Genomic DNA, 12910 nt, shown 5'->3' with positions numbered 1-12910 from the left:
ATATCTAAAGGTCATAGACTAAATTTATGTGTTTTTTCAAAGGGGCGAGTGCCTTATTGCGTAATTTTTATAAATGATAGCTATCTATTTAATTAGTGTAAACTGAGACTAGAGAGGTTTCTTTATATTTTTGACCCAGGCCCTAGGAGGACCTTAGGTACATCTATTGACCAATAGAATTTATCTAGTTTTTTTTTGCCCAATAGGAATCATTAAAAGTGACATTTGGTCCCAATATTCCGCAATATTCATTGGCTCTATGGTTGATCTCTCGACTCTGTTGTATTTTTCACAACACTACGGGAATCCATTTTCTGCGTTGTTGTGACATTTTGATTTTACTTGCGTATTTCTTGAAATAGAAAAATTAATGGATTAAATGCTAATAATTTCATTCTTGATGAAGTAGGCTATGATTGAAGGACTATATATTTAATTTTAACATCAAGTTGACATTTTGGAGTGTTTAGATTGTAACACAATGGGTTGAATTAGTGATTGCTATCGGCATACATTCAGCATTTTCAATTCACACTTTCTGTTCATCTTAGATTACAACAATGGAATTGGATGTATCGCCTGAAACCACAGCTGGTAACGACATGGATTATTCAGATACTTCTTCTGATAGTAAATACTTATCTTGCAACAACAATGAACAGTCCTATTCAGTCATACGTATTCCAGATGATACCGAAAAAACAAGTAAACACTCATCTAAGAAACAGTCTAAAAGAAGAAAAAAGAGTTCCAGTCATTCAAGACCTTTGCCTAGGATTATTGTTAAACCCTTGCCTCCTCCGCCACCCCCGGAAACGCGAGAATGGACAGCAGCCTCGTCGTATTCAGAATCGAGCTGTTCGAGTAAACCTTCGACCATGCGTGAAGTGCTAGCAAGTATACCAGGATTCTGTATGAAGCCGCGAAAGCGAAGTGGGAAAAAACTATCCACAGCGGCACAATTACAACAAACCAGAGAAGGATGCATAGATTTAGAAACACCTGATTCAATTTTAGTGAACACAAATATTAGAGCATTGTTAAATAAACACACATTCTCATTACTACCACCATTATATCAATACAAATTGGGACAGCTTTTACCAAGTGTAGATAGGCTCAGTCCTTCAGGACGTCTCAACTCATCTAGTCTCAGTAATGAATTTTTTGCTCGAGCTTGCTTAGAGTGGCAAGACAGCCTTTCAGGTGGAGAGTTCACTCCAGAAAATCAACAAAAAATGAAGACTGAAGCTGAAAAAGAAAAGAGTAAAATTGATCCTTGGAAACTGAAACATTTTGAGCCATTCTGGGGTGAAAAGTCAAAGAAAGAAAGATCTGCAGTCAGTATGAACTCAGAGAGGCCATCTCTAAAAACAACAATAAAATTAAGGCCAACAGCATCCATCACAAGCAGTAGTACTGTACCAAAAATTAAAAAGAGTAAATCAGGCACAAGCAAGAGGATGAGATCAGTTGGAGCAGTGACCAGGTCCTCATCTAAGGCAGATGATGTGCAAGATGAACCAGCTTGTGTTGCGTCTAAATCATCTGCACCCCTACCAGATTTACTACCTATCAAACACATAAAAGGCCATAACCAAGGCTATGTTGAGTGCCAGGTAGATTTCAGCTTTTCAGACTCATCTTCAGTGCAGCAATTGGAAGATTCCACCTCTTCAACACCTGTTGATCCACTACTTGATCCCTTGTTGCCTGACAATGACCCGGACAGAAATGAATTGAAAAATGAACTGGATATGAATGTTGTTACAATAGAAGAATCTTCTGTATCCAAAGTTAGCGAGGAAGTTAAGGCAAATGAAAATGCAATTACTGAAACAACAAAACGATCTAACAATTGTAATGATGAATATGTAAATTTATCTAAAAGGATAAAATTTGAGGTAGAATATGAAATGGATAATAGTAGTTTTATGCCCAACAATGTTGAAGGCACTGAAAGTAATACATGTTCAGACACTGAAAATAATTACAACACTGAACCCTTGTGTTCAAATGATGAACTACACATTTTCCCTAGTCAGGACCAAGGTGAAAACAGTGAGGATGGCAAAGCAACTACACCACTATTCAATTATGATGATGGAAGTATATCTTCAGTTTTAAGTCCAAAAACTGAGAATCAATCAAATGATGGAGCGACAAAAGAACCAAATAGTAATGCAGATTTGTTTTCAAATATTCTTACTACAGTGAATGCTGTAGAGAGTTTAAGAGATGATATTGAAATTAAAGACTCACCAGTCTCACAAGATTTAAACCTAAAAGAGTGTGCAGATTCTATGCCTAGTGATAGCAATTTAAGTGCCGCCCACCTGGAATCACCCACTGAAAATAACTCTACTGTTCTAATAGAACAAGAGATTGAGCAGAAGATTGAGGTAATACAAGAAATAGAGTGCCAATTACCACAAGTAGACCAGCAAGAAAGTATAAAGAGTGAAGATCTGGACATTCAAGTCAAGTGTGAAGACAGGACAATGGATAATGTACAAAGTTATTACGATGAACATTTTAAAGACGCTGAATCCTTTATTTTAGAAACAGGTGGACTATCAATTCTTACATCACGTAAGTCATACTTATTCTAATTTAATATTTAACATACTTGTGTATGCCATGTGTTTTAATAATATGATTATACATTCTATTTTCAGAGAGTGATGATATAAAATTTCCTCCACATCCAAATCTAATGGAACTATCATCATACATGAGTGAAACAAGTATGTATTCTTTTCAAGATTTTGTTGTTGACAGGCTGTAATCTGTACATTTATTAGCAATGGTTTTTCATTAATATTATATTTGTCAACTTTGCAGATGTTACAGCTGTTGTGACAATGCCTTTAACCCACAATTCTTCCATACCCATGATGGAAGTAACAAATACATCAGTGAGCATTATTAGTTTATTGTCAGTCCTAATATTAACATTGTAATCTGTGGTATACTCAATTTCCAAAATGTGTTTTACAGATAGTCTCCTACCCTGATGACAGTATGCAGGATCCAGCAAAGCCAAAGACCTCAGCAGTGACATGGAAAACAGATAACGACTGGACTAATAACGAAAATATTGTGACCTTACACTCATTTTCAAATGTAAACAATGAAAACACTAAATACGTCAGTGAAGACTCCAAAACAAGTTTGGATGATGTTAATATGAATGATGAAAACTGCATGTATAAAGAAGATCGGGATGCAAATTACAACATGGAGTCATCAAGTTCCTCTGAGAGTTGCCAGTCAATGAAGGAGATGTCAATAAAGCTGGAAAACGACACTATTCCTAGTTTAGTGTCTGGCACAACTGCTACAAATCTGCCTGTAAATTCAACATCCAATACTATTACACAAAGTGCCAGGCCTATGGGAAAGAAGTCCAAGTTAGGGAAAGAGTCCAACAGGTATGCATGTCCCATCATTCAAGATATTGAAAGAACGAATTTAGCTTTAGTTACTCTCAGTAAAGAGTAGCCTATGTTCTATTATGATGTATTTATTTATTTAAAACTTATTTATGCACCTAAAACACAGGTTATGGCGAACTTAACACATGAGATACATGTAAAGTTTCATCAAAATCCATCTAGTAGGTTTTCCCATCTATCCTCACTAACATTCGCGTTTAGATATTTTGTCAAAGTGTTTTGTATCAAATAATGGTCAGGTCTGTGCTTTAGCAAGGGTTAGGGTAAACGCGCCATCCTACTGTAAAAAGCATTCAGGATGTGACTCTTATATTTTTTTATTAATGATTCCAGAAGTCGGAGCTCCAACAAAGTGCCCCCAGGCGCGGTCAACCTAGAACGCAGCTACCAGATATGCCAAGCGGTGATCCAGAACAGTCCCAACCGCGACGCGCTGCGCGGCCAGCTGAGGCCGCCGCCCGCGCTGCTCACGCGCCCCTCCCGCGCGCCGCGCCCGCCCCCGCCGCCGCTGCCGCTGCCGCCGCCGCCTATGCTTGTAAGGCAGCTACCAGTGCCGGTTATGGCTCATAATGAGGTAAGTTATCGTCTCATCGTCATGTTTTGGGTGCCGCCTGCCGCTGCCGCTCCCGCCGCCGCCTATGCTTGTACGGCAACTGCCTGTGCCTGTCATGGCTCATAATGAGGTAAGTTATAGTCCCATCATAATGTTTTGGGTGAGATTTTGACCAAAGCCAGGCCTGGCTCACTCCTCGCGGTACATCCGATAATTACCTACAGCGAAGCGCCCCGCCGGCGGGTATTATATCAGTCGAGTGTCACGCGCGCGCTCGTCAGGACGCTGGCGTGCGTTGTAGTATGATTATAATTCTATGATCGAAGTATTATTTAAAAATGGACATAAAGAGAAAGAAATATTGTGCGGCGTTCGGGTGTTTAAATTCGAAAAGTAATCTACCGGATTCATCTTTTTTTTCGCTTCCCAAAGATGCTGAAAGGTATGTTGGCCAAGTGGGTAATCAATAATTCTTAGGATAGTATAGGAACCTAACCTACTATGACTACTGCTCAGAATGCGTCACTGCTGGACAAAGGCCTCTCCCAAGGTTTTCCATATTGAATGCATACTTACCTACATACGTACCTCATTACAAATAAGTAGATTAATATTTTTTCACTAGACAGCAACCCTAACAGCGTAAGAAGAGTTCAGAGGCACGCGATAGAAAGAGACAAAACTTGTAGGTGAATAAAATTGTAGGTACGTAGTGCTGTGCGAGCTGAATTCCACTGTATCGCGTCGTAGCAAGACTCGCATTTATTTAAATCGTCTTGCGGAGTAATCCTTCTGTACCTGTACTATTACTTATTCTGTGCCAAAGCCAAGAGTAAAGCTCAGTTTCCACCAAGGTGGAGCGGAGCGGAGAAATGTTTTGAATAACCAATCAGATTTCATTATTTCCACATCTCTCTGCTCCGAGCCGCCCCTCCGTCACTGTAAAATTCTATAGAAGTCGCCCGACACATCTCTCTTCTCCGCTCCGCCCCGCCTTGGTGGAAACCGGGCCTTAGTGCAAACCCAAACCCACTTTCACAATAAAGAAAATGTGATATTCATTTGATTCTAGATAAATGAGAATCGACCCAACAATGTGGGGCAGTACATCCTTGTCCAGAGGACTCCAAATGTCGCACCAAGAGCGTCCAGTGCACCACCCTCTAATCAAAACTCGAATGTGGTCAGTATAATTTTATTATATGCAGAATTTAAATTTTCTCATTGCGAAAGAACTTGTGATCAGTTTTACGAACCGAATTAAGCACGACCGAACTAGCGTCAATTACTATTTATTTTTGAAGATGAAAGTTGTATCGATTTAAAAAGTTTTGACAGCGGTTCTCAAACTGTGCGTTGCGCCCTCATAGAGTGGGGAGTTGCAAAAAAAAACAATAAGAGTGACCATTTTGAATGCCTATTGTAATTAAAAAAGTTATTAAATAGTAAAAAAATAAGTATAAAATAAGTTTTATATTTGTATTTTTTTTACAAGTGTGACTACCAGAGGGCGTAGTGTGAGTTTATGTTATGCATAAAAAAATGTCAAACGCATTCGAAATCGACTGTGTTAAAAAAACATATGAAAATTTTAGTTTTTGAATGAAATTAGCGGAAGCTAGGGGCGCTGTACAATCCGTCATACATTTAATGTCACTTTTTTACGCAGTCGAGTTCGAATTCGTTTGACGTAAACACACGATACGCCCCCTGAGCAATTAATATCAGTAGCCAATTAATTATAAACTTTTCGTTACCTCCAGAGCGTGGCGCGTTGCCGCAGCGTGGGCGCAGAAGACGCGTGCGTTTGCAACCTTCGCGCGATGATATTATGCAAGAAGTGCGGCGCGTTCTGCCACGACGACTGCATCGGCTCGGCCGAGCTCTGCCTCACCTGCCTCATACGCTGACCCCGCTGCCACCCCGCCTCGCCCGACCGACAGCGATATCACGTGACCCTCCTAAGACACTACAAATTCATCCGAATTACAGAACGAAACTTGAATCTCGATTCAATTTAAAAATGGATTAAAGCTGCTCGTAGCCCACTCTGTGTCGTCGTGAATTTACTGTTTTGTATGTGTTTCTATGAAATAGCATCGGTTGCGTGCTATGCGTTGTCTGAAAGTAGTTTGTAAAAATACATAAAAAAATAGTGTCGCGGCGACACACGTCGTCTGCTGCTGCTGTGTGGAGCAATCACAGGAAAGATTCTATGACTGAGATTGAATCGAGTTTTGGGTGTAGTTTTGTAATTTGGACCTAAGAGTCGCTGCAGGTGAGTGGACACTCGAAGACGGTTGTTAGGAACGGTGGTGCTATTCATTTTCCAGTTTGAACGGTCCGTTTCGTCCTTATTGCATCTGAATCTAAGCGATAGGACGGTCTTCTGCGCTTTAAACGCTGTAACTTAAGTCTAATTCGTCTGTGAGACGAATGTATTGCGAAACTTACTTTTAAGTGATCATAGTTGTGTTGTAAATAGTATTCTATTCTATAAAAGTCTGAATGAAAAGTTTAACTAACTTCCAATTGAGTGTGAAAGTATCGAATTACTGGTAAAAGTAATAGTAGTGTTAATAATATGGTACATGTTAGTACAAGTCAATAATGATTTGATGAAAATCATTACTTGTAATGTAGATGCTTCTTCGTGCAGTTGTCTGTATTGAAGTTGTTTAAACATGCACTAATTCAGTTTGAACGACATTAATATTGCTGTTAGACTTGTTTTTTTTTATAAAACTTAGAAAGTTTGTTTTGACTAAATAAGTATGATTGTCGAGATCTTATGTAAAGATTTCAAAGAAATGTGTATATTTGGATAGTTTTAATTGTAGTATTATAATACCTCTCTACTAGTGCGACTCTGTGCGACTGACATGTCACCACTTATTAGAATTTCTAAGGAATGGTCAAAAATATAATTTATTGTAAACCAATATGTTTATAAATTATAAGTAAACTTAGATAGTATTTATAAAACAAGGGGATTATTTTAACCATTCCCTTGTTTAATATTTCTTCAGTAATTGTAAATATTGTTTTGTACAGTAGTATTGTATGAGGCATGCCACAATGAATAAAAAAACATCATTACTGCGGTTCTGCTAATGTAATATTGGTTTTCATTATTAATTGCTTTTTTATCTGTGATTCCATTTCTGCTCATATCGAGATCCTATTTTAAAAAAAAACAGGACAGTAATGTAACAAAAATGTTCGTCGTTTGTTTTTAAGAGTACATAATTCTAGCATTTAAGCTATAGACATTGTTTTGCCATTATATTTTTAAAGTTAGGGTACCATCACATTTAATTTTATGCTATTGTTATATTTATTTTTAAGATTATTTTACAATTATAATTGGCAGCAATAGCTGTAATAGGTATTTGAAGCAGGATTTTCGAATAAAAACTTAAGTTTTTTGAATAACATCCTAGTAAAGTAACTTTTGATAACTTTGCTTTGATATTACGAAGTGTATTCAATGTTCTTACTGGCGGCGGTTGGCAGGCTTACTCGCCATCCGATGTCACTTTGTAATTCATGTGTTTGTCTTTAATGGGTGTGTACAGATATTTATTGACTTGAGAAGGCTGATGGACGGTACATCGGGTGGAAATGTAATTTATAGCTAGCGAGGACCTTACTAAAAGTATTTGCTATAGGAATACAACATGTTATACTTAAGTTTTTCAATATGGCGTGTACACTAATGACACTAAGTTATGCAATATATTTATAGTTGTCTATAATATTTTTATAAGAACCTTTTACAAATTGAAAAATAGCTTTTGCTAATTTAAGACTCCACCGTGTTATTGGAATTCAAAATATTAATAATATAATATCCTTCTGATCTCTCAGTTTGTAATCTTATAAACATTATAAATTCTTCTAGCTCATATTGAACGTAGTGTATGGTATGTTATAATAATGATATTTTAACAAAGATAACTGAATTATCAAAACAAATAACTGGTTGGTTAGTATTACAAACGTATATAGAAGACGACATTAATCGGCTATGCCTAGATTGTTCACATAGCATTGCCTTACCTGACTATTTATATACGCTGTAATTAAATAGAATAGGTATTATAATAAAAACGTTGCTCATTCTGTTTGAAGGACAAATATGATATATATTTTAAGTATATAAAATATCACATGATTGATAGACTTTGTTACAAATCTCTCATATTATTAGATTAGGCTCCTTGTCCACAAAATAAAAAATAAAGGCACTTCTATCAATGTGAAATCAACACACGAAAGCGATATGTATGTTACTGTAAGCCTTTGAAATTAAACTGTAATTTTAAGACAGGGTTTTTTGTTACTAGCACATAATGTTACGAAAACTATTACATAAAACCTATAACGAGTCTCTATAAAATAAATATGCAATTTTGATATTACTTTTAAAGAAATAGCGAATCTGTATAGGCATTTAAACAACTGTAACGCCTATAGGGTCTCTAGTAATATTTAGAAATGAATAATCAAATTATACTGGATATGTAGCTAATAAATCCATAGAGATCTTCAGGCTTTAGTATAGGTACTATCGCGTGTCGTTTGGCCTTTGTTAACATAGTTACAGAAATATGATTGTCTTATCTGTAAAATGTTATCGAAATGTAACATGGCATATTTTATTGGTCTAACAAACGTACCATATTTGGTATGTAAAGTACTCATTAATTCATTATCATTCGCGATTACAAATTTGGATTACCAGTTCATGTTAAGGATTTTATTCAAGGCGCAGGTTAAAAGACACGTTTTAGTACTTGATAGTTAGTTTGATCCAATAACACATCATAGACTGGTCTTTATTTTATAAATAATGTCAAGTGAGCTGTTGCAAAATACATGTTTGTAAGTTACGAATTTTTTGCATTATTGTTATTGATTGGTAATTAGTTACCTACTTTATGGCACATCAAAATTTTTCTCAAATAAAATTATGTTCTTCTATTTCTTTGTTTTTTTTTTGCTAAGAACGAAGATTTCTTCTGCCCATAGGAAAGGTAGTCCGTAAATCCCTATACATGACTAGCTAGAGTATGCAAATGTAACGCAGAGGAACACACCGCACACTTCAATATTAAATGGTTCTTTTACTATCTCTTCAAGTAATCACACACATAAACCACTGGTTAGGGTCGCATTCCTTCAGGGGCATTAGGAAAAGAAAAAACAATGGTAGTGTCAAAATATAATATAATTTAAATAATCATGGGACAGCATTTTTAAAATGAGAGCCTAAATAAAAGATTATGAATAAATCCCATGATATTGTAATATTAACAATAAATTACATTATTTACGTTTACGACACATAAAAATACTATCTATACAGGGTGTTAGGTAAATAGGTATATGAGCCAACACTAACCCATGTTAACATGGTCATATAAATGGCATGGTGAAGTCAGAAAACTGATATCTTCATTTTAATTATTTTATTTTTCATACAAATCAGATTTTATAAAATTTATTTTGTATGAAAATTAAAAAAAATTAAATGATATCAAATTTCTGACTTCACCATACCATTTATATGCCCATGTTAACATGGGCTAGTGTCGGCTCATATACCCATTTACCTAACACCCTGTATAATATAAAAGAAAGTCGTGTTAGTTACTCCACTTATAACTCAAGAACGGCTGAACCGATTTAGCTGAAAATTGTCAGGGAGGTAGTTTAGAGCCAGGAGAAGGACATAGGATACTTTTTATCCCGTTCGAAATTAAAAAAAAGTCTGCTTATTTATTGCCATTAAGGCGGAACAAAGTTCGCCGGGTCAGCTAGTTTATTACAAAAACAGATGTTTGGGAACTTGTGGTCTATATACAAAGGATTTGACTTGATGTCGATGGTCAGTGCCCAGTGGCCAATTCGCATCGCCATAACTATAATATTTTGAAAATCATCCGTAGGGCATCCGGGCAGGGCACTAGCTAGAGTCACAGTCCTGTTCTCTGTAATGAAAGATATAATGAGGATCAGTACTGTTGTAGAAAATTCAATAAAACTAGTATCTACGTTAATCTTTAAGACATAAGAAAGATATATCTTTTTGAATTATCCAAATCGGACCATTACTTACGAAGATATTAAGTAATAAACATAGGCCGCTTTTGCCGCTAAAAGTCAACGTACGCAAGGCCGCGTGACGTCACTATATCCGAATCGAGCGCAGCCGGCGTACTATTGGGATGGAAAATATTTTTTTCCGGCTAAACTATCAGTTTTAGAAAAAAACTTTTAATAACATTTATTCTTCAAAATAAAGTAACCTATCGACCAGTAATTTTTAAAAATAAAAATTGTGAAAAATAAGTATTGCTATGTCCAAAAACCACATTTTCATAGGATTCGATGCAATGCGGAGACGCGGTTGGGGTGAGTGTAACTTAATGATTGTTTGTATTGAACATAATAATACATAATATGATGCTAATACCCAGTTTATGGCCTGGGGGGGGGGATAAGTCATACCCAGCTTATTGATTGATTTTGTACTAAGTACACTTTTTGCTGAAAGCCAGTTATTGTTTTGAAATTAATTTGTGATTGATTGACACCTTACCTAAATTTTACAGTATTTAAAAAAATTAGAAACTGCTCTACTTTCTACACAATACCACAGAATAAGTAATAGTACAGGTACAGAAGGATTACTCCGCAAGACGATTTAAATAAATGCGAGTCTTGCTACGACGCGATAAAGTGGAATTCAGCTCGCACAGCACTACGTACCTACAATTTTATTCACCTACAAGTTTTGTCTCTTTCTATCGCGTGCCTCTGAACTCTTCTTACGCTGTTAGGGTTGCTGTCTAGTGAAAAAATAATTAATCTACTTATATGTAATGAGGTACGTATGTAGGTGTAAGTACGCATTCATTATGGAAAACCTTGGGAAAGGCCTTTGTCCAGCAGCAGTGGACGTCATTTGGCTGAAACGAACGAACGCATTCTGAGCAGTAGTCATGGTAGGTTAGGTTCCTATACTATCCTAAGAATTATTGATTACCTACATGGCAAACATACCTTTCAGCATCTTTGGGAAGCGAAAAAAAAGATAAATCCGGTAGATTTCTTTTCGAATTTAAACACCCGAACGCCGCACAATATTTCTTTCTCTTTATGTCCATTTTGAAATACACTCGGCATCAAATAAATCGCACCACCCGCAACAAGCACTTTTCAAAAGTATGCATCCTCACTTCCCACCAACATTAGTACCATTTGAAAGCCTAGTTCTAAGCTTAATTTCATTAAAGGAAAGGTTTTTACCCCAAAAATGTGTCTTTAGAAGGATCCAGAGTCACTTCTTCAAAAAATAGGTAGTTACACTTGAGCCAACTTTTATGGCTATAAAACTGTTAAGTTGGGATTAATCGCTATCCATCTGTTAAAGAGGACACGTGAGGTCATTATTTAGTTTTATAAGCATAAAAATTGGTCTAATTGATCCCACATGTGAGCCCAAAATGAGGTCATTTTTCAAGTCACATTTATGGTATATGTTAATCATTTATTAAGAAATTAAATGTGGTTTTCTTTAAGGATATTTATTGGGCTTTCAAATAACACCAATATTGTTGGGGCACCATGATTGTGTCAGAAGAAAATCTTTAAAGTTCGCGTCGCGGAAGGTGCGATTTATTTGACGTTGAGTATAATACTTCGATCATAGAATTAGGTACCTACTACAACGCACGCCAGCGTCCTGACGGGCGCGCGCGTGACACTCGACTGATATAATACCCGCCGGCGGGGCGCTTCGCTGTAGGTAATTATCGGATGTACCGCGCGAAGTGAGCCAGGCCTGACAATACAATATAATAAGTAGAAGGACGACGAATTTTTAAAATTATTATTGGTTACATAATGGTGTCAATTAACCCACGAAGAACTTGGTGGGAGGGGGGAGAGGCAAGTCATACCCAGTTTCTGGCCTGGGGGGGGGGGGGGGGGTAAGTAATACCCAGCTTCCGGCCGAGGGGGAGTCATACCTAGCTTATGCTTATGGACTGGGGGAAGGGGCTAGCCTTACCCAGCTTCTGGCTTGGGGAGGGGGGGGGGGGGGAGGGGAGGGGTCAAGTCATAACCAGTTTCTATGGGCTGGGGGGAGGGGCTAGCCTTACCCAGCTTATGGCCTGGGGGAGGGGGGGGGGGGGTCAAGTCATACCCAGTTTCTGGCATTTCTGGCATGGGGGGGGTGTCATACCCAGCTTCTGGCCGAAGGGGAGTCATATCCAGCTTATGCTTATGGCCTGGGGGTAGGGGCAAGCCTTACCTAGCTTCTGGCCTGGGGGGAGGGGGAAAGTCATACCCAGTTTCGGGCCGGGGGGGGGGGGGGGGGTAAATCATACCCAACTTCTGGCCGAGGGGGAAGTCATGCCCAGCTTATGACCTGGGGAGAGGAGAGGGGCGGGGTAGTCATACCCAGCTTCTAGGCTAAGATTAAATAAATTTCCAGCACGGAGCGGCTGTCCTTTCCTGCAGCAGCTGGCCCGCCCATGGGAACGGCGAATAGATAGGTAGGTGCGTAGGTTTAACTCAGAAAAACTAAATAACAGGTAGGTATTGCGTGTACATCGAAATTATTTTCATAGCAATGTCTTGTAGCCTAGGCAGAGTGTATCTGCCTCAGCTATACCTTATTGTTAGAAGTAAATAAATTAATACTTATACATTTTTATATTTTACTTGGAAGAAGATATGACTCTAACAACACTTATGAACACTTTATTTGAATAAATCGCCAAATATACCACCGCGGAGACCCCAATCGCGTCTCTGCGTGCCATTGAATCGTATGAGCGTATGGATTTTTTGCGTTATTTTTCACAATTTCTATTTTTAAAAATTA

The 12910-nt window shown here is 37.6% G+C and overlaps 1 protein-coding gene across 1 annotated transcript; it reads left to right on the top strand.

The window, feature by feature from the left end:
• The first annotated feature begins 303 nt into the window (after positions 1-303).
• Positions 304-8997, top strand: LOC135087978 (putative Polycomb group protein ASXL3). The gene is made up of 7 exons (XM_063982849.1): positions 304-2592; positions 2679-2747; positions 2845-2918; positions 3001-3434; positions 3792-4032; positions 5084-5194; positions 5775-8997. Exons 1-7 carry the CDS (start codon positions 561-563, stop codon positions 5919-5921), a joined length of 3108 nt encoding a protein of 1035 aa, XP_063838919.1. The 5' UTR covers positions 304-560; the 3' UTR covers positions 5922-8997.
• The last annotated feature ends 3913 nt before the right edge of the window (positions 8998-12910 follow it).

This window comes from Ostrinia nubilalis, chromosome 3 (assembly GCF_963855985.1).
Source record: "Ostrinia nubilalis chromosome 3, ilOstNubi1.1, whole genome shotgun sequence".
Taxonomy (NCBI): Eukaryota; Metazoa; Arthropoda; class Insecta; order Lepidoptera; family Crambidae; genus Ostrinia; species Ostrinia nubilalis.
This window is presented reverse-complemented; position numbering and strand designations above follow the sequence as displayed.